At 38.9% G+C, this 23,115-nt stretch overlaps 1 protein-coding gene across 1 annotated transcript in view; it reads right to left on the bottom strand.

Annotated features, from left to right (window-relative positions):
- The window catches only part of LOC135477850 (integrin beta-1-like), a 50,044-nt gene that overhangs the window by 9,954 nt on the left and 16,975 nt on the right, over positions 1-23,115 (bottom strand). The window contains exons 5-20 of the mRNA XM_064758056.1: positions 22,555-22,636; positions 21,432-21,563; positions 20,601-20,697; positions 19,912-19,996; positions 19,420-19,506; positions 16,802-16,882; positions 14,297-14,374; positions 13,541-13,726; positions 12,876-12,952; positions 11,528-11,585; positions 10,240-10,383; positions 7,849-7,988; positions 5,050-5,210; positions 4,025-4,137; positions 3,487-3,573; positions 1,552-1,678 (exon numbers count right to left, since the gene is read on the bottom strand). Coding sequence (XP_064614126.1) covers positions 1,552-1,678; positions 3,487-3,573; positions 4,025-4,137; positions 5,050-5,210; positions 7,849-7,988; positions 10,240-10,383; positions 11,528-11,585; positions 12,876-12,952; positions 13,541-13,726; positions 14,297-14,374; positions 16,802-16,882; positions 19,420-19,506; positions 19,912-19,996; positions 20,601-20,697; positions 21,432-21,563; positions 22,555-22,636 — 1,735 coding nt within the window. The remainder of the gene's footprint in view (positions 1-1,551; positions 1,679-3,486; positions 3,574-4,024; positions 4,138-5,049; positions 5,211-7,848; positions 7,989-10,239; positions 10,384-11,527; positions 11,586-12,875; positions 12,953-13,540; positions 13,727-14,296; positions 14,375-16,801; positions 16,883-19,419; positions 19,507-19,911; positions 19,997-20,600; positions 20,698-21,431; positions 21,564-22,554; positions 22,637-23,115) is intronic.

The raw sequence follows: 23,115 nt of genomic DNA, 5'->3' as shown, positions 1-23,115 counted from the left end.
AACAAATGGACCTTGAGACAAACTATTTCAAGTCAAAAATACACCTGTGAGGTCATTGGTACAGTCTGGGACAAATGGGCCTTGAGACAAACTATTTCAAGGCAAAAATACACCTGTGAGGTCATTGATACAGTCTGGGACAAATGGGCCTTGAGACAAACTATTTCAAGCCAAAATTACACCTGTGGGGTCATTGGTACAGTCTGGGACCCAACAGACCACTGTTGAATGCTATGTTTTAAATGCATTTGGATCAGTTAGAAACGATCTAAAAACTTTTCTGGACAGTGTTTAAGGGTTTTTCATCTGATATATACCTTATTTTAGTGTTGTCTTTAACCACTGTGCCATGAACCGGTTCATTTACATATTTTAAAATAGTTATACATTGCTAGATTTATTTATTTATTTCCTCTCCAGTCGTACGTGGGAAGGTCTGTCAGCAACCTGTAAATGGCTGTGGGTTTCCCCAGGACTCTGCCCGGTTTCCTCCCACCATAATGCTTGCCACAGTCTTAGAAGTGAAATATTCTTGAGCACGGCAAATAAATTTATTCATTTATTTGAAAAATACTAAAGAATCTTTCTAGAGAAAACCCTTGACAAAAAAAGTTACTGACAAACTTTTCACTTGACAATACGTTAACTATATTGGTGGAATAAAATGTGTCTTCAACATATGTTAGACCGGCCAAATGCACGTCGTCAACAGCTTATTGCCAAGGCCCTAGGAACAGTGAGAACAATTCCTTGTCCAAGGCAGAGTTACAACCTGCGTCTTGTTTGTCCTTTGTGACTGAAAAATAAGCAGCTCAGCTGCTACGCCACAATCCAATTTATTTAGTGATTCAAACTCTAATGTGGGTTATGTGGAATAAATTTAGGGCAAACTTCTGAGCATCTTCAGGTAAAATTTTAACCTTGATGAGCTTTCAGCACTCTTGCCGAAGCCTTTCTCAAATCTGTATTCATTTGAGAAAGGTCTCAGCGTGAAGGCTGAAATGTCGACAAATAAAAAGCTACAATGTACATGTACCAAACAGTCAACATGTGTACATCCTAAAAGCAGGGTTAAATGATACGATTGAGTTTCAGAGAATTTAGCAAAAAAACAAAAGTTTCCCACAGGTCCCAATTTTGCCTGGTGTGATGTCCTGCAAGAACACTGGACCTCATCCATCACTGATGTACATGTACATAGTAGTCACAAAATGATACCATGTTTTCAAATGCTCATGACATCATTTCGGTATAACTGCCTTACTCGACGTCTTTTTCTGTCTGATTGGTCATCACACATTTAACAAATGTGATCATGTCATTTTGATTTTGAGGACTCTTCACTTGTGGGTGTTGAATAGTCTTATCTATGGTAAATCCTTCTGAACCATTATACTGGCTCTATTCCATAGGGTATCCTTCATATCATCTTAAACCTTCCTCCTGGTTTCTCTTGGGACTGAAGTAGCTCTTTTAATAAAAACACAAGCATGGAGATGCCCAGAAGTTTGGCATTACTTTATCCACATGTAAATAAACATGAGCTGTTACCTTTCGCCTCATCCACCATTTCTATATTCTGACACTGGGCATCACACTCTTCCTTGGTCTTGGGGCCTGTCTGGAAGGCCTTACACTGGACACAGTCTCTGTTGTCAGCACACCGTCCCAGGCAAGTCTGGCAGAGAAAAAACAAAACACACCTTTTCATCCAGGCAGAACATGGGAGTTCACAGTTTTCTTCCTTTTGTTTTTACTTTATTTATTTATTTTGGATAGGTGTTTTACGCTGTACTCAAGAATATCTCACTTATACGACGGCAGCCAGCATTATGGTGGGTGGAAACCCACGACCATCCGCAGGTTGATGACAAACCTTCCCGGGTATGGCCATTTGTTTTTATAGTGTGTACTGTAATTCTCCTAATTTTGGGGACATCTAGTCTGCTCCTTTTTTAACATCAATGCACAGATTCTCTCTCCTCACATGGTTAGTTCATCTAACAAGTCTAACTATCAACATATACGATTTTACGCATCTTTACTTTTCAGAAAAATACTGAGAGTTCAATCTATTTTTTTTTTTGCTTCCAGCACAATGATATCTGTCTGATATACCTGAAGAATTTATGTTTCTTCTGAGACTTGGTTGATGCTTTTATTGGTCACTAACTCACTTCTGAGTGAAAAAAAAGATTTTTCCATGAATTGGCATCTTTCTACCACGTGACACCAACCTAGTCTTTCAAGCAGTCTGGTTTATTACCCTTAGTTGACACCTAAGATCTCACCTAAGTTACTCATGGGACAGGGTACAGAAATATATGGTGTCAGTGACTCTCACAGAACCCCCAATATTATGGTTCCTGACACTATATATTTCCATATCTTTATTTATTGGATTGGTGTTTTATGCCGTATTGGAGAATATTTCATTTATACAATAGCAACCAGCATTAACGTGGGAGGCAACCAAGAAGAGCCCTGGGGAAGCCCACAACCATCAGCAGGCTGCTGCAAGGCCATCCCATATACATTCAGAAGAGGAAACCAGCAAAGGGCTGGAAGAGCTCACAGCGACTTCATTGGTGGGAGGCTCCTGGGTCAATGCAACGTGTTGGCACGCTGACCACCTCAGCCACAAAGACCCCTATTTCCATATCCTGTCACTAATTAACCATGTGACGAATTTATCCTGCAAAAGACCCATTAATTCAGCGCACAAAAGCCCTGCATAGGAAAATTGCTTCAGCGATGGGGTGATTGTTTTCTCAATTTAACCAAGGGAGATAACCTAGTCAGTAGACACATGACATCGACCTGCAGGTGCAGGTCCCCCATTTGAATGTTGCTGTCCAATGAAAACATGCAAGACTATAGCATGTATTCCTTTTGTACATTCATTCCGCTATCCACGAGATTTATTTCTTTGATTCATGTTTTTCCACCAAGCTCACCAATGCTGGTTTGTGATCGTGTTCAGTATTACTATTGACAGATTGTTGTAGTGGTCAACTTGTTTCATACTTTCATTCTCTTCATAGGATGACCTCAGCTTCTGTTGAGGTCATCTGAAATGATGTATATTTGCATGACACAAAGTGAAAATCTTAGACCCGCTACATTTGAGCTCTTCAAAACATTTATTCTGCATAAACTTAAGTTTTGAGTTTATTCTGCATAAACTAATTTTGAGAGATTTGACCTTTCCACTTAAAATTGGTGCTGAACACTTTCACTTTCATATTCGTTTTCAGCCAATAATTAATCACAAAGATAAACAAGAACATCCACCTTTTCCACCTCCACTTCAGGAAAGTTTTACCTCTCTGATTGGCTAAGGCTTGTTAAGCATTTTGTAAACCATTGCAATCATGGTCTGGGTCGACTCAGCTTTCAATGAGCTGTGGGTATGGCAATGAAAACACACAATCCAAATACTCCAGCAAAACCATGTACAGGTACTAAGATGGCATGGGTACTCACCGGGCACTCCTCACAGGTGGGTCCTCTGTACTTGGCTTTACATCTACACTTCCCACATGCACACTCTCCATTACCATTACAGTACAGCTGAAAACAAACAAACTCATGTATCCTATTTGAATATAGAAAATAAGGTTGTCATTGGCATTACAGTAGGCCTATAAGCTCAGTTAAAACCATTTAATTATGTCATACTGGTGATATCTGTTAAAAAACGATCAGTGCAAATTCACTCAAATTTTACTTTTATTTTACTTGATTGGTGTTTTACGCAGTACTCAGGAACATTTTACTTGTACCCTGACCACCAGCATTATTGTCGAAGGAAACCGGGCTAAGCCCAGGGGAAACCCACGACCACCTGCATGTTGCTAACAGGCCTTCCCAGGTACGGCCACAGAGGAAGCCAGCATGAGCTGGACCTGAACTCACAGCAACTGCATTGGTGAGAGGCTCCTGTGTCACTGCGCAGGCTAATGGACTTTTCAATGGAAGTGTTTCATTAATGATCATTCTAGAACAGTGACCCCACACTTACCCCACTGCTGGGTGCTATACAGGTGGCGTTGCTCAAGGGGCAATCACAGGCGTCCCCAGTGAAGCCTGGCTGGCAGAGACATTTCCCACATTTACACACCCCCTGTTCTGGGCCTGACAAATAATGTAATGTATTACATTCCCATACAGTATTAATCTACATCTACAGTACTAGCATTCGCATACAGTATGAATCTACATCTACAGTATCAACATTCGCAAACAGTATTAATCTACATCTACAGTACTAACATTCACTTACAGAATCAACCTACATCTACAGTTTTAACTTTCGCATACAGAAATAACCTACATCTACAGCATTAACATTCACTTACAGTATAAATCTATGTCTACAGTATTAACATTCGCATACAGTATTAACCTAGATCTACAGTATTAACATTCACTTACAGTAATAATCTACATGTACAGTATTAACAATCGCATACAGTATCAACATCAATCAAAAAAATATAATAATTCAGAGTCTAATACCAGGATGCCTAATTTTATCCCCAAAGGTGAATTGTTTTTGGGTAAAAATAACTAAAAATTAGCCCATTCAGGCTACACTAGACATTTTGTAACCAAAAAAAAAAAAAAAAAAAGATCAGCGCAAATCCAATAAAAGTTTAGCTATTGCCTTAGAACAGCCCAAATGATTACCTTTCACAAAATATCAGCCTCGTACATATTTTATGTACACCTACGTGCACATGTTGCCATTCAAAATGTTTGGTAAACAACAAAAATTGGAATGAATTTGCACAGACATCAAGGCATTGGACAATATTTGAATTTGGTCTCTCCATCTGTCACCGTTTGGTGTCTGTGCAAAACTGCTCCAAATACTTTCCGATTTTGACAACATTTTGTGCGTAGGTTCACTTTGTGAAGCCTTGGACCTGTCTGAAACCAACCTGATACTTGCAGAATTAAGTTTGCAGAATTAAGAATCAATATTTACTGCAAATTACCTCAATGTACTTGTTGTTTTCACATGCCCCTGGCTACTACACTTACCCCCGCACAGTTTTTTCCCGTCAACAGAGTAGCAGGAATAATCGTCACATTCGCAGAACTTCCCGCTGAATTTGTTATCAGACTTTGGTGTGCGGGCAAAACACTTACATTCCCCGCATACACACTCTCCTCTACCCATACAAATGCTTGTCGTGTTCTTTCTGAAAAACAAAAATAAATTACTACTGAATTTCATGAAATTAATCAAAATTCCCCCGAACTCTTAAGTGTTCCATTAAGGTTCATAATCAAGAGTCAAGAGTAACAGTAATTCACAAGCGGTTGGGGAAAATGGTGTCTACAGTATCCTGAACGGGCGATTATGGTTTTACAATTCACACAATTCTGAACTTATCTTTATTTATATGTATTTATCCGACTGATGTCTTTAATACACAGTATTCAAGAATATTTCACTTATACAACAGCAGACAGCACGGTGGGAGAAAACCATCGATAATCTGCAATTTGCTGCCAAACATTCTCTCGTACGGTCCAAGAGAAAGCTAGCTTCAGCTGGACTTGAACTCACAATGACCACATTGGTAATAGGCCCCTGAGTCATTGCGGCATGCTGGCACGCTAACCGCTTCGCTATGGAGGCCCATTCTGAACTTATGTAAATGGTGTTCCATGCTTCACTCAATAATGTTCCCCTTTTAATATGTCAGTGGCATTAAAGGTTTATAAGGGAAAGACACTAAGTAGAGTCCCAGTGCTTTTCACTAGATTCCCAACAAACCTTGACATTCTAGAGGTACATGTACCTGACCTGCTATGCTATTTTATGTTTACTAGCATGGTCATGGTCAAAATTAAAGCCTCTGGGCACAGTTTCAGAAAGGAGCTTACATCATTTTTTTTATCATAGATTTGACGTACAATATTTTGTACATCACTATTGCCGTACTGTTGTTATATGAGCGATTATCGCACATTTACGACATCTTTGTGAAACTGAGGCCAGATCCCAAAATTTAATTGGACAATGTGACCGTGCATGACAAATATTATAATATGCAGCCCCAAAAATGATGCCTTCTGAGAGCTTTTAAGTCGGTGAATGAAAGAAATTTGTGTGAAAACGGAACTTTTTATTGGAAAACTATCAATTTTCCTTCAATTTACTTGTTTTTTCTTCTACAGCTTCATTAGTTTGGGAGCCCAAAATGTTTTCCAGAATTAAAATGGCTCTAGATATAGCCCTGACTACTGTAGAACAGTGTTGATCTTTCTAAAGTGTATTTCTAAAGGGAGCAATAAATAATTAGGAAAACAGCAAGCATTCAGATTGAATGATTAAGACTACACACAATCTACCTTTATGATTGTAAATCTAATGAAATAATACCAAAATCCCTCCCTCTCTTTGTTTCTTTGGAGCTTTTGATCCAGGAAAAGGAGAATTTAAACTGTATGACTCCAAAAATATTCCTGTCATATGCAAGCAAGTTGAGGAATTAGGCTGTATGATGGCGGTCAGAACAGAAAACGGAGTGGCTGGTGTAAACCTGGAACTGTGGCAAGTTACCGTGGTTACTGACAAAACTTTTCCTTGTGTCATGTACAGATAGTTTGCAACACTGATGACTGAGCTGCATGTAGGCATGGGATTGGCTATAACGCATTATGCTGTGACACGAATAATGTTCCAACTTGATCAGTTTTATGGGTGGAGGAAACGGGTGCCTGAGGTAAACCACCAGCCTTTGGTAACTTGCTAATGAGCTTTCGCACTTGTGGTGTACGGATTTGCACACCATGCTGGCATAATAAAAGCGGTCCTCAATAAACACTGGACGCCATGAAACTTCCATTAGCATTACCAAATGCTTACTGCCACCAAGGCCCCACGAGTTGTAAGACTGACGTAAGCTACAAATTCCCTGCCCAAGAACAGGCACCTGTTGGTGAGAAATCCATACACCTGCATGTGCATGTATGTTATGCTGCTAAAGGGAGACAACACCTGGCCCACTGATTCAGGAGTATTTCAAATCTTTTGATACACAGATCTAAATGTACTGAAGCATACTCCTTACAGCAATGATGCCGCTCTCTACACTAACTTAATATCACTTCCGCCACTAGAAAAGCTTGACCTTTTGGGTGCGGTGAAAAACACGTAGGCTTGTTTAGCTTTAGCATAAACCCTGATGTCCTTGCACAAACCTATAACAAGGATTTAGAGGAATACAGAATCGATTCTGAGTGGCTGGTGTGAGACAGACAAGCGCAGACTATGCCTAATCTGAACTGAACTTTATGTATGGTACATCTATTTAAACGTGACCAAGGCTGCAACACAGGAAACCCTATCTCACTGTGAGCCAATTAGTGTCAATTCTGTATCTGTATATAAGAATAAAAATTATTTCAGGTGTCCGTTTTAATGATGTTGTTGTGCATACTTCAGCTGAGGAGAGTGCACATGTATCAGGTATAAACGGAACAAAGATTTAGGTGCAGAGTTTGTGTTTTCTGACACCACTCCCAGCCTCATCACCATGAGCCCATTACCTTGTGTTGTTCACGAGTTCTGTACAAAAGTTGCTAGTGGTGGCATGCACTGGTGTATTTATTTATTTATTTGATTAGTGTTTTACGCCGTACTCAAGAATATTTCACTTTTATGAAGGCGGCCAGCACTATAATGAGAGGAAACTGGACACAGCCCGGGGGAAACCCATAACCATCCGCAGGTTGCTAGCAGACCTTCCCACGTTCTGCAGTGATATAAAGCGACTGTGGAGTGTGCAGAAACTGTAAGGAGCATGGTACTTTCAATGTAGCACTCACCTAATACACCTGGCGTCAGACTGCTCACTGGATACCTCAGAGCCGTCACACTCGCAGTACTTGCCATACCGCCCTTCTGGACACGCACAGCTACCACACTCGTATGTACCCGTGCCATTACAGAATGGACTGTTGGGAATCTGTCACAGTTAATGAGAGAGAAAGAAACAGACAATTAATAAGGTATACGTTGTGACACAAAATCACTTCAGTATGAATGTTTTCAATGATAGCCTCCCTTTGAGAGATCTTCAAACTCGCAGGTGCCTGCTACAGACGGTTAGGAGTCTGTCACTGGCATAGACAGAAAAAGAGTCTATTTCACAGCTCACTTTATAATGTGCTGTTGGGATATCATAGCCACAGGATTTTGTAATTTTTGTCCTCACTGTTTCTGTATTTATATATATTATGAACACATATATATTGTATATCTGGCAATTTTCTTATGTATTTATTCTAACTACTACTCTGTATTGACATATAAGACAGCTTTTTAAAAAATTTTTTATTTATTTAATTGTTATTTAATGTTAACCTTAATTTATAGACAAGTTTCAAATGGATGCGAATGAATGAGTGGTTGCGTGAATGACAGAGCGTCAGGGAAGATCAGCTGTTTGTTGACTGACTTTATCAACCCTCTGTAAATAAACTTTATCAATCAATCAATCAATCATAGAAGATGGCGTGGCATGCAGATTCTCTTACATTGTACCAAAAAGATGATTTCTAAATGATGTGTGCAATGCAAAAAAAAAAAAACGAAAATAAAAAACTGTTGTCTGTGGCTTTTATCTTCAGCTCTTCAGGTGATGGCAAACTGACTTGGTGTGCCACGTGGTGATGGCAAGCCAACCCTAAACGTTTGGACAGTAAAGATCCTTTATACTGTATCTATAAACTGATTTGGTGTGCCACATGGTGATGGCAAGCCAACCCCAAACATTTGGACAGTAGAGATCATTTATAGAGTATCTATAAACTGACTTGGTGTGCCACGTGGTGATGGCAAGCCAACCCCAAACATTTGGACAGTAGAGATCATTTATAGAGTATCTATAAACTGACTTGGTGTGCCACATGGTGATGGCAAGCCAACCCCAAACATTTGGACAGTAGAGATCACTTATACTGTATCGATAAACTGACTTGGTGTGCCACGTGGTGATGGCAAGCCAACCCCAAACATTTGGACAGTAGAGATCACTTATATTGTATCGATAAACTGACTTGGTGTGCCACGTGGTGATGGCAAGCCAACCCCAAACATTTGGACAGTAGAGATCATTTATACTGTATCTATAAACTGACTTGGTGTGCCACGTGGTGATGGCAAGCCAACCCCAAACATTTGGACAGTAGAGATCACTTATACTGTATCGATAAACTGACTTGGTGTGCCACGTGGTGATGGCAAGCCAACCCCAAACATTTGGACAGTAGAGATCATTTATAGAGTATCTATAAACTGACTTGGTGTGCCACGTGGTGATGGCAAGCCAACCCCAAACATTTGGACAGTAGAGATCATTTATAGAGTATCTATAAACTGACTTGGTGTGCCACGTGGTGATGGCAAGCCAACCCCAAACATTTGGACAGTAGAGATCACTTATACTGTATCGATAAACTGACTTGGTGTGCCACGTGGTGATGGCAAGCCAACCCCAAACATTTGGACAGTAGAGATCACTTATACTGTATCTATAAACTGACTTGGTGTGCCACGTGGTGATGGCAAGCCAACCCCAAACATTTGGACAGTAGAGATCACTTATACTGTATCTATAAACTGACTTGGTGTGCCACGTGGTGATGGCAAGCCAACCCCAAACATTTGGACAGTAGAGATCATTTATACTGTATCTATAAACTGACTTGGTGTGCCACGTGGTGATGGCAAGCCAACCCCAAACATTTAAACAGTAGAGATCATTTATAGAGTATCTATAAACTGAATTGGTGTGAAACAGTGCACAGGTATCATTCATCATTTACTTATTCCCCTGTGGCTATAGCACCGCCTCACCTTATACATGTGTGAACTATATGTAGTCACCAGAGTCCTGGGGGAATACATGAACTTAATGTGAATCATATCCGTCTTGTGATCATGACAAGAAACTCCTGGAACCACGAGCCTCTCACCAATGGAATCACACCACACTGAAAGCTTCCTCTTCAGTAGGTTTGCCAGCAATCTGCGGATGGCCTTGGATTTTCTTGATGCTTCACCTCATTTCCTCCCACCATAATGCTGGGCAGTGTCGTTTTAAATGAAATATTCTTGAGTATGGTACAAAACCTCAATCAAATACATAAATTAATCAACTCCTGGACCCACAAATAAAACGCCCAGTGAACTCATGACAAGCTGTCAGCACTTACCCCGGATTTCTGACATTCACACTGGCAGATAAGGTCAAGCTTCACGGTGAGTTTCTCAGTCAGTCCCACCGGGGAAATAGTGAATGTACGGACTTTCTCGTCAGCGGGGCACTCCTTCACCTCCACAGACACGTCAAACTCAACCTGGGAACAAGACAACGGAGGAAGACGATGAACACACTTACTCCTAAGGCTCATGTTTAGCTAGATGTACACGACATGTATATCACTGTAGCCTGTGCTCAACCTTTTCAACCACTTGAACGTGTTTTTGTTTTTTTTCAGGGGAATGAATTTAAGCCTACAACTGTTACCAAAATGATGCTGAAAGGATTTGTTTCTGTCACTAAAGAGTGAGTGAGTGAGTCAGTCAGTGCTTGGGGTTTAACATCGTGCTCAACAATTTTTCATACGTCACATGACAACGAAGGAATCCTTAGAGTGCATATACGTGTAATGTGCCTCCTTGTTGCAGGACGGATTTCCAAAGCTCTTTTATCTAGTGCTGCTTCACTGAGACAACTTACTGAAGGCAAGTAAGCCGCCCCGCCCAAGCCATTATGCTGATACGGGTCAACCAGTCGTTGCACCATCCCCTTAATGCTGAATGCCAAGCGAGGAAGTTACAACTTCCTCTTGTCACTAAAGATACAAGCTTCATAAAACTGTGCAAATTATTTCTCTACACCTTATAGTTCTCTCACAATGTTTTAAAATATTGGTTGCAGAGGCGGTTGAAAAGGTTGAAGAATTAAGGTACTACGGTACATGTGGTCTAGACTATTATTACACAACTCCACAGCTAAGCCATTGTACGACCTATTACGTAATGAAAAGTGTGTTTTATAGTTGTAAATGTACACTTAAGGGAACATACATGTACACAAAGTTGTAGGTTTAATAATTTGTCCTTAATACCAGCAATAATATATACCGTACGTGTAATTTCACTATCATGTGCACGGTACATGAAGTTTGCGTTTTAATGGTACTGTATGTTGACAACACAGCATTTTGAGTATAAATTCTCGACCAGTGACATCTAATAAATTGCAATTACCATCACCATATTTTTTCTCCCCACCTAATTCTGCTTCTTAAAGCCATGGTGCTGGGGAGTGCGTAATTAGCCGCTATTCAAGCGTTTATATGAACAGTTAGAATAATACCCAAAGTGAGTTAAAAAAAATTGACAAGAGGCTGTATTTCACCAGTTACGTGTGACCATTTGCTAGCTAACATCATCGCTGATCTCCTTCAAACTCAGTAAACATGTACGTGTACATACGCTCTCTCCTATCTTCAAATCCTCGCATACACTGGTTTCTTTCAGGTCACCATTAGGGCTGAAATCAGTAAAACCCAATCAGTTAATACACACATGCACGTACATGTACAATATGGGTGTTCCATTAACCAATGCCCATCTTTGACGGTATGTATTATAAAAGGAAAAGAAAACGCAAAAATGATGCAAATATCAGATAATTTATTTATCTGATTTGTGTTTTACGCAGTAATCAAGAATATTTCATTTATATAACGTCCGCCAGCATTATGGCGGGAGCTGAAAAGACCAAATTCTAGCAAAAATACCTATTTATTAAACATGTGTTACATCCTCACTTAAAACATTATTATGCACAGATGATACTCATGTATACCAAGATGTTGTCCAAGAGACCACATCTATTACAATTAACTTTACAAACTCTTTCATTTGAGTGTTATGTAATTTTTATGTTTTCTTTACCTTTAAATCGCTGATTTATCATATTCAAAATGGCAATTATTAATATAGCTGGGGTTTATAAATATTATTTTGTGAATGTTTCACTCACACAAATGCCCTGACATGGATGTGTAAGTACATTTACAATGGAGTGAGTGAGTGAGTGCTTGGGGTTTACCGTCGTACTCAACAATTTTTCAGTCATATGACGACCAAGGAATCATTACGGTGCATGTACGTGTAATGTGCCTCCTTGTTGCAGGACGGATTTCCACCGCTCTTTTATTTCATTCACAATGGAAGCTGGATTCCTCAACGCCACGACGACATTGGTCAAGATACGATTTGCAAAACAAAGGTTATTAAAGTGTTATGAATAAATGAATCATCAACACTTCATCACTAATTAGGTCAATCAACCAATATGATGTCAATTTTGACAGTTCACATTCAATACGCATGTTTCAAGATATGACGTTACGACGACAAAGTGACGTCCCTTTATGGTATGACGTCGTCACTTTACGGCACAGTAGGGCCAATCTGGTAATTTTAACATAAGGTGGTATATAGAATATAGATAACTAATGGAAAGGATTACACTGATCTTCTGAATTGTGTTCAGGGGTGAAATTGCGTTCCCAATATTGCACAAAAAATGATGTTCTGCCGATACTTTGAATTAAAGATGATCACTGCCATGTTAAAAGATAGGCAAGTAGCGCCACTGTGCCATAAAGTGGCGACATCATTTTGCACCGGGACGTCATTCTGTTGTCGTAATGGCGTAACTCAAAAACTGCGTATTTACGGGGTAGCAGAGTCTGCATGTATAAATGCATGTCATTATCAATTACACTTTTGCATTACATGCATGTTCATACAAAAACAAAAGGATCCTTACTTTTTACACTTGGACTTGATTGTAACTGTGATGCCTTCAGCATTTTCTGTGAGGAGTTTGACTTTAGATGTGATGAGCTGAAAATAAACCAAAAACAAACACATGCTGAACAAAAAGGAGAGTTATTATGAGCAACAAACATTACATGTGCGACCAGCCGATTTCTGACTAGAACTGCAGCATGCCTTCAGGCCTATCACAATATCTGCTGCAAGTTCTGGTTAGAAAATTCAGACTACATACTAGCAATCGAACTTCTTGCTTCTTATTGTGTTTACCACTGAACATATGTACAGGTACAAGCATTGTCTTACATGTACATGCAGATCTAACCCCAACATGGATGGCCTCAGATGAAAAAACAGCAGTTCCAGGACTGGTTTTACATCGCATCACCCAAGCTTCTCCAGGGTTCCCAGTATATTTTTGAATATTTTGACCACTGACAGGAAATATGCATGAAATAGAGGGTTTAATATGAAATATAAAACATGCCTCAAAAAGGAAATTTATTTCTCATTCTTTGTTGGCCTACCTCTCTTTATTTTCCTAAAACCATACTCTTTGTTCAGGTATCTATTAAACCCTGTATTTATCGCTTACGTGAGAGGTGTCTTGACTAAAGCTATTAGATTTAACATGCACAGTCCACGCATGTAACTCACATTATAGTTTTTCTGCACCAGGTCCACGATGTTGGAGGAGTCGTTGGCCAGAACTCCAGCCACTGAACCCTCAATGTACTTGCTGAGTCTCTTGTACGTGGGAAACTGACCTTCAGTGACAGCAAAAATTACATTCACATTCTCCTCACTGATCTTGGCTGCCAGCTGACTGATGGACGGATAATCCTGCAACACCAGGATCAAGATTTTGAATAAAGGAACAGATGGTAAACACTGAAAACAGGATGAAGACTATGGGGAACAGGATGGTAACCATGGAGATCAGGATGGTAACCATGGGGATCAAGATGGTAACCATGGGGATCAGGATGGTAACCACGGGGATCAAGATGGTAACAATGAGAACAGGATGGTGACTATGGGCAACAGGATGGTAACCAATGGGAACAGGATGGTGACTATGGGCAACAGGATGGTAACCATGGAGATCAGGATGGTAACCATGGGGATCAGGATGGTAACCATGGGGATCAGGATAGTAACAAGGGGAATAGGGTTGTAGAGTTGTTGACGAAGGGAAAAGAATGGTAAACAAGGGGAACAAGGTTGTTGATGAGGGGAACATGATGATAACCAAGCAAAAAAGGACGGTAACTAATGGGAACAGTATGGTAACCAAGGGGAACAACATTGTAAACAAAAAAGTTTCCTTTAGGTCATAGAAGTAGATGTAGATCAGTGCTAAAATGAGCAGAACGTCAAATGTTGATTTTCAGACACTTCTTACACTCTCACCTGATTAGTGCTTTCGGTGTAGTATCCATCAGAATCCAAGTGGCATTTTCCATCATTGGGCTTTACAATGCCTCCCAACTGTAGAGTCAAGCAAAACTTACATATACATGTACACTAATACACAACATGCTACAAGTATCCACAGGTAGCTCACAGACATCAGAAAGTGAAGGGTCATTCAAAACTTTATCAAAAAACAAACTAGTCTTTACATAGATGTTTTTTGTTATTTTTTTTTTTCTTTAATTTAGAATTTACCTGTAAACCAGTTCTTTTGTATTTATATCAGACTCTAGCACACATTTATTGTGAGCAAAAACAGGGCTATATCTAGAGAAAAATTGGAAGTTCTGTTCCCAAACGTTTGTATTAAAAATGATGCTATAAGTGTGCACCAAGACATCTTCTGCAATGGAATTCAAAATGGTACTCTCTGAGGCCTATCACATCTGTGAATTAAAGACATCTGTACAAAAGTTATAAAAAGATATAATAAAAGAACTTTAGTTTTCTTTAAAGTTTTGATTAGTTAGCCCAAATGTTTTCCAGAGCTATGTGTAAAATGACTAGATATGGCCCTGAATACAAAGGTATTCTTTCTACATTGTACTTACACATATATTAACAGTTTATTAAAAAATAATGTACATGTATATATGACACTGTGTAAGGTGCATTGCTGTTTAAGTATCCAAATATCTTCACATTATTGCAATTTGCAAACAATTTTTCGTTACATTTGCAATCGTAATAAAATGTTATTTCAGGCACATAAAATATGTAAACCATTCCATATTTGGTAATCTGTGCATATAAAAATTATACACAAAGAAAATTTTCACAAAGCCGTGTTTCATCGGATCAGGCATGCGCATAGTATCAAACTTATCCACTTAGTGGTAGATGTATGTACTGCACTGTATTAATAACAATAACAACACAGGAATATACACAAAAGAAATCATGCTATAGAGAAACTTTAACCTGAAACATTCATGCAACATACCAACATTATAAACAAATAGTTAACACTAAAACAAAGTTAGGGAAATCTTACGCAGCACTGTAAATATAACATGCTGCAAGAAAAGACTGTTGGGTTTATGGTGAAAAGTGATTATGCTTGTGACACCTAGTATTCTTAAAGTAAATAAAGTAAATCAGATATGATCGGCATGTTACGCTGAACAAGCAAGGCTATGTTGAAATGACACCACTTTGGTAAGCAGATTGGATATGATCGACATGTTACACTGAACAAGCAAAGGTAATGTTGGAATGACACCACTTTGGTAAGCAGATTGGATATGACAGCTGTGTTACAATGAACAAGCAAGGTAATGTTGAAATGACACCACTTTGGTAAGCAGATTGGATATGATCGACATGTTACACTGAACAAGCAAAGGTAATGTTGGAATGACACCACTTTGGTAAAAAAATCAGACTTGATAGCTGTGTTAAAATGCCTAAGCAAGGTACTGTTGAAATGACACCACTTTGGTAAGCAGATTGGATATGATAGCTGTGTTACAATGTTCAAGCAAAGGTAATGTTGGAAGAGCGCCACTGTGAAAAATGTGATTAGTGAACTACAAGTATGACATTTTTATAACGTAAATGTAATAAGTAAAATGTGACATTTGAGGAGAAGCTACTGTGGTCAGCTAAGATGTGTAATGAGCGAAACATGAAATTTAAGCAAAAGACACTGTGGTAAACTGGGAAATATGGCAAAGGTGAGCGGTAAAATATGGCTCATCAGAGACTTGAAATTCAGACACTTTGTGGTAAAGCTGGAAAATGTGACAAATACATGTAAATGCGATAAAGCTGGAAGCTGTGACAATGAATAAATACGATAAAGCTGGAAGCTGTAACAATGAATAAATGTGATAAAGCTGAAAGCTAGGACAATGAATAAATACAATAAAGCCGATGGTACCAGTCACAGCTGAAAGCTGTGACAATGAATAAATGTGATAAAGCTGGAAGCAGCAACAATGAATAAATACGATAAAACTGGAAGCTGTGACAATGAATAAATGTGATAAAGCTGGAAAATGTTATAATGAATACACGTTGAATGCTACAAAGAACAAATATATCACAGAAATTGGTCTTGATTTACAATAATGTGACAAAACTGGCAAATGTGACCCCGAATAAGTGTGACATGTTTGAAAATTTGACGTTGATAAGGATGAAAAGCTGGGACATGAAACTAGAAACAAAGGAAGTTAAACATTTGATTGTTGTATTAAGACAAAACATGGTAATCACGCAAAAAAATAAAACACGCCTCCTTTCTGTTGTTATTAAACTCAACAATGATCAAAGACAGAATTACATGTAAAGCTGAAAAATCTGAAGGTGAGCAGACAGCACAGTGCAAACACAACATGAGACAGAACAGGTGAGACAAGGTAAAACTACAACAGGCAGAAAACAAGGAGATCTGAGTGCAATGGAGGGGAGCAAAAGGGGAAAGCTGAGAAAACAAACCTTTCCATCGCCTGCGAAATGAAAGCCTGCATCAGTGGAGAAAAGTAGCATCTTCCTGGAAGGATTGCGCCAACCTATTTCCTAAAATGATGGTTAGAATGACGAACCACCTGGTTAGTTGTGTTTGTCATACACTGTATGTACATGTGTGTAAGTACACCCCATGAACAGCATCATCACCTACCAGTACTGACGAGGCTATACCGCAGATTTTTGACCAAAAATCCACATTCGCTAGAAATCAAAATCAAACTTTCTGAATTTAGCACGATTACCTCAAATTATTGCCTTTCAGTGAATATTAGACTTGTACCTGTACTATTTACACTGTTAAAATGATTCTTAAGTTTGAAAAAGGTATACATGTAATATGAGCTGCTTTATAAATTTTAGGAGCTTTTTGACCGCTTTTGAACTGCAAAACATGCACAAACGAGGCCAACATTTGCAGAAAGGTAAATAAATTTTTTGGGCTATTGTAAAATAACAGGAACAGTTTCATTGGATTTGCGCTGATCAACTTTTTGCAAAAATCTATGGAACAGCCTCTTTAATATCAGTTCTATTTTGTGTAATACACATGCATACCTGCCATGGCAAAGCACTTGTACTCTTACCTGCACAAATTATCATTACTAAAGACATAATGTCTCCATAAATAACTTAACTGCTGATGTGGGCAAAACGATCCTGGTCTCAATGTTTATGAAAATCTCACATTTGAAGTTTGTTGGAACTATTACAAGTTTTTTCCAACTTCAAGACATACACTTTTGTTAAAGCCAAAGGGCAGTAACTCTGACATTATTTCATAGTGGCACCTGAGGTCAGGGTTGATTTGCAGGGTGGATTGGAAAATTCAGGTTGTCGGGAGTTTTTTTTCTCTCTTTCCTTTGTTATTATTCCAACATGAAAGGTCGATATTCTGATCATAATGGCAGCAGTTTTCAAATACATACAAATCTAGATGAACATGTACACACATCCCTTTTTACTTGTTTATTAATAATACAAAAGAAATCTTGAAGCCTCGAGATTGAAGTCACCTATTTGGCTTACATGTGTTGCATAAAATTAACTTCAATTTTAACACCATACTGTAATTCAGACACCATACTGTAAATATAATGCATATATTACAAATGATATCCCTGAACAGGCATATTGTAGCTCTATCATCTTGTAAATGAACATGTATAATGGGGGTTAGGCAGTGTTAGTGGAAGAGCCCAGCCCAAACTGCCCTCATAAATATGCATATAGCCTGTTCCATTTCCCTCCCTCAGGCAAAGACCAACCTTGCCGTCTCCGGCCACATGGAAGCCAGCATCCGATGAATACAACAATATATGTCTGGCGTGCTTACGCCAGCCAATACTCTACCAATAAAAACAGCATGTAAGTCATGTATGGAAATTTAATCAGGTCTTTGATATCTGTCTAACATTTTTCTTTCATAATAACAAGATCGAATTTGTCTATTTACCAAGCACTGTCAAGGTAATTTTACCATTAAAGTCAAATCTAGAAGTTACTCCTTACACCAGGCATGGGAACTAGTGGTCAGAAAAAGTCGTAAGTTTCTCAAGAAGATCTGAAAATACCTCGCCGAATTTGTACTTCCAAATTACATTAGCTGTCACCAATTCTCATGTAATCAACAGCTTTGTGCTTTTGAGATGAAGAGGCCAGACCTAAAAGCACTGATAAACATCTTTTCTTCAAGACACTAAATGTGCAAAGTGAAATGTAGTGAAAATCAATACCTAGTATCTATACCTATATCTGTATTAAACATTTTGTGTCAAAAAAAAAAAGAAAAAAAATTCACAAAAGTATAAATTTCCTGGCGTTCATGAGATTAGTCTTTCAGGGGAGTGAGTAATCATTAATGGGCCAAGAACTCTCTAATGCTCTCGGTAAATCAAATAGGTTGGGCTCAAATTTTTATTTATTTATTTGATTGGTGTTTTACGCCGTACTCAAGAATATTTCACTTATACGGCAACGGCCAGCATTATGGTGGGAGAAAACCGGGCAGATCTTCCCACTTACGGACAGATAGGAAGCCAGCATGAGCTGGACTTGAACTCACAGCGACCGCATTGGTGGTTGGGTTCAAAGACTCATAACAGGAAACAGCCAGCTTAGTTTGTTGTTAAGAAGATTAGAAGTAGGGGCACTATAATTGGTCGATAACATAAAGAAGACATCAGCCCAGAGCATCTAAAACACTGATCCTGTCTATAAACACTTTTTATTAGAAAATTACTTGCCATATAAAAATAAATACCCTTTTACCAAGAAAAGTAAACATTTTTTAAATTACATTGGCAAAATCTTTTAGTTCTTTCAAAGTGTGTTCCATTAGTATTGTACTGGGACATCTCCTTTTATTCACTATACATCTGACTGTAACAGGAAAATACATTTTCTCTTCCTCACATGGTTAGTGCAACTCATAAACAACAAATACATCTCTTCACTTTCGATAAAACTCAGGCAATTGTAATTTTCATCACTTTTGGCTCTACTAACGTCTGTCCCAAAAATTTGAAGAATTGCATGAGAACTTGTGTTCCGTTCCTGGCCTGTACACACACATGTAGTCGTCTTACCTTGCAGACAATGGCCTGGATCATGGCATCAAAACCGCCCTCTGGAGAATCGAGATTACCGGATATGGGGGCTGCCATTACGTTACTCTGAAACAGGAAGTCAACCATGAAAACTTATTCTTGTCATGAAGGCAGAGGTACACATAGATGTGACATCAACTAGAGGACAGGCTATTCACTCTGGAGAGTCGAGGTTACTGGATATGGGGGCTGCCATTACATTACTGTGAAACAGGGAGTCAAACTTGAAAACTTTTTCTTATCATGAATGTGACATCAACTGGAGGACAGGTTTTTCACTCTGGAGAGTTGAGGTTACCTGATATGGGTATAAATAAAAAAAACGCCATATTTAGAATCAGTGCGAAATGGCCCTTCAGATGATGTATACTCTATTTTAAGATGGCCTACTCCTATTATGTCAGATGGTCAGGAAAGCATCCTTGCTATAATGCACACTTAAAAAGGACCAATGACCGTCAACTTTAATACCTGGAAAATGTTGGGGCTCTTGTTCAGAGCCAGGTTATGCTTGAAGCCGTACGGAGCAGCACATTCTTTACATGGCTTCAGCAGTCTGCAACAGAAAGTGAAATGTCAATGTTAGAGGGCACGGAATTTGACACTACTTCAGTACTTACATGAAAAGTGTGAGTAAACCCCTAGCTGACATTAACCAAGGTAAACTGACAAGAGGCCATATTTCACCTGTTATCACACTGTCGTTGATTTACTCTCTAAGCTGTTGTCTTTGATTATATTGTATACAGACACCAAGCTGACTATTGCTGGTCCTATCACTTAATACGAACACCACATGAAAGCGTCCAGACTCAAAACGACCAACTCTACCAAGAGCCCCAACATGTTAGACAAGGGCAGGTAACCACATCAGGTTTTGAAATGGAGTACACCCCGACACTGGTTTGGGGCCATCCTTGACCGAATAAAATTTGTGCAAAAATTAACACTAGGGCAATCTCAGACGAGTCAAATCAGCTTCAGTTGGAACAGTATATCACCTCAGGTAAGCTATTCTGAGTGACTGATTTCTTCAACCTTTTCACATGTTCACCAGGTTTTAAGCTTATTTTAGGGACATTTCTCTATCTAAAATGAAAAAGTTATGATGTTTGCAAACCCACATGTTCTGGCATTACATGTGTGTTGATACAACTTACTTGCTCTTGATGGTGCTGACATAAGGCATGGTGACTTTGTCAACAAATGATCCAAAACCCAGCTGAAAATCTTTGGTGATGGCCGACATGTTTCTGGCTGAAAATGAATATAGGTTCATTTATATACAATTTACATAAATTTACATACAAGCACACCATACATGTAGAATGTACATGTTACACATGGACATGTAATCACAAGTCACAGATAAGGTCAGATTTTAACAAATATCAATAAAATTTAGCATTTTCAAACAATTATGTTTATTATATACATGTGTGATCTTAATTATGATAGCTCTACTGTTCTTAGAAGTGTGTTTAGAGGTTTGCTTAGGAGGCAAAATGATATCCTACTGAAAAAAAAAATTAACTTTCAGCACCAAATTTAAAATTTTACACCCTTTTTTTAGTGAGTGATTTTTTTTGAGTGAATTTTAGGGCAAATACAGTGAAGCATGAATAATTTATTTATCTTTTATTTCTAAATGTCATACTCAACATTTATGGACATACGTGTATACAAGGAATGTCTGGAAAACTACTGTTCATAGGGGTGCTGACAAAAATTGTCAACTTTTGCATGTTCATGTATTTTATCCTTGTCTACTCTTCAGCCGATGAAGGACTTATAACAGGTATAAATGGATTTATGTATTTACTTATTTGACTGGTGTTTTACGCCATACTCCAGAATATTTCACTTATACGACGGTGGCCAGCATTATGGTGGAATGAAACAGGGCAGAGCCCCCGCGAAACCCACAACCATCAATAGTTTGCTGGCAGACCAGTATAAATGTAATTTCTTTCACGATCAACTCCTCTTACCAATCAAAACACCAAGTCGGGCCAGATTATCTTTGTCATCAGCCATAGAATTTGACAAGTCCATCAAGTAGTAGAGATCCACAGGGTAGTTCTCAGCCTGTCTGAAGGTCACCTTGAAGCTGGCTGGTTTGTCTGAAAGAGGTGAAAGGTCAACAGTTCAGATTTCAGGTGGTACGTGCGAGCAGACAGTTGTATGAGCTCATTACTTGTATTGTTGTATTCAGTTAAATTTTTATGTACTTATTTATCTGATTGATGTTTCACGCTGCACATTGTATCCCACAATATTTTACCACAGCTGTCAGCATATCAGGCGACATCAATTTTAGTTTCGTCTTTTATGGGAAAGCTGATACAATTAAAAAAAATAGAACTGAAATAAAACCGAAAATCCAACTTTCATTGGCACCATGTCAACACCGCTTAAGACCAAAAGTAAATGGCCCCCACAAGCACTTTTGACCAGCTAAATGTACTACCACAGAGACCCCATCATTAAACAGTCGACACAGGAGTCTACAAAATTATTTGCACTGGAGAAACCCACAATCATCAGCAGATTGCCGCCAGAACTTCCCATGTACAGAGAGGAAGTCAGCATAAGCTGGACTCAGAGCAACCCCATACGTGAGAGACTTCTGTGGTCATTGCGCTATGCTGGCAGGCTAATCACCTTGGCCACCGATGCCCTTGAATCAACTTAGTGTGTCTGGTGATCAACAGTGAGAAGTTGTCGGTAACCGTGAATTTCAAAAGAAATTTGTTTTTATTTCACATCTGTATTTGTCAACTCGCTTCTCAACCCACTGTGTTTAGCTGTGGGGTAAGAAATTGTGAACTACCTCTATATGACCTAAAATTTCATTCATGACAAACTTGCTCAATTTACCATATTCTGACAATTCTAAAGATTCTAGAAAAGTGCATTTTATAGAATTTATTTGCCTCTAAAATGGACATTTGTGGGTGAAATTTGGGATCATTTCGGGTAGTTACTACTGAATGAATGATGAGAATTTATGCCGCATCAGCAGTATTTCAGCCATATAGTGGCATGAACATGTTAGAACCAGGAAACTCTCAGAGACCTGCATCCTCTCCTGTGACAAAGCTGACTGCTTACTTGGTCTGATTTTCAGGGTAACTCTCTGAGGCTTAATTTGCACAGCTTGATCAAAACTGTCCGAGTCCTGCAGTTTGTTGTTCTGAAACATACCAATATGAACTATGTATTTATTTATTTCTTTGATTGATAGTTTATGCAATACACAAGAATATTTCACTTATTCGACGGCAGCAAGCATTATGGTGGGAGAAAACCGGGCAGAGCCAGGGGGAAATCCACAAGCATTCGCAGGTTACTGCAAGACCGTCCCACATATGGCCAGAGGGTACTTATTTGTATTTATTTATTTATTTGATTAATGTTTTACGCCATATTCAAGAATATTCCACTTATACGACGGCGGCCAGCATTATGGTGGGAGGAAACCGGGCGGAGCCCGGGGAAAACCATGACCATCCGCAGGTTGCTCACAGACATTCCCACGTACGGCCGGAGAAAAAGTCAGCATGAGCTGGACTTGAACTCACAGTGACCGCATTGGTTACTTATTTGTAGATCACATCATCATAATAATTACTGTCAATATATTTCATAGTAAGAGTCATCAGGAAAGGGCAA

The sequence above is a fragment of the Liolophura sinensis genome, chromosome 11, assembly GCF_032854445.1.
Source record: "Liolophura sinensis isolate JHLJ2023 chromosome 11, CUHK_Ljap_v2, whole genome shotgun sequence".
NCBI classification, from domain to species: Eukaryota; Metazoa; Mollusca; class Polyplacophora; order Chitonida; family Chitonidae; genus Liolophura; species Liolophura sinensis.
This window is presented reverse-complemented; position numbering and strand designations above follow the sequence as displayed.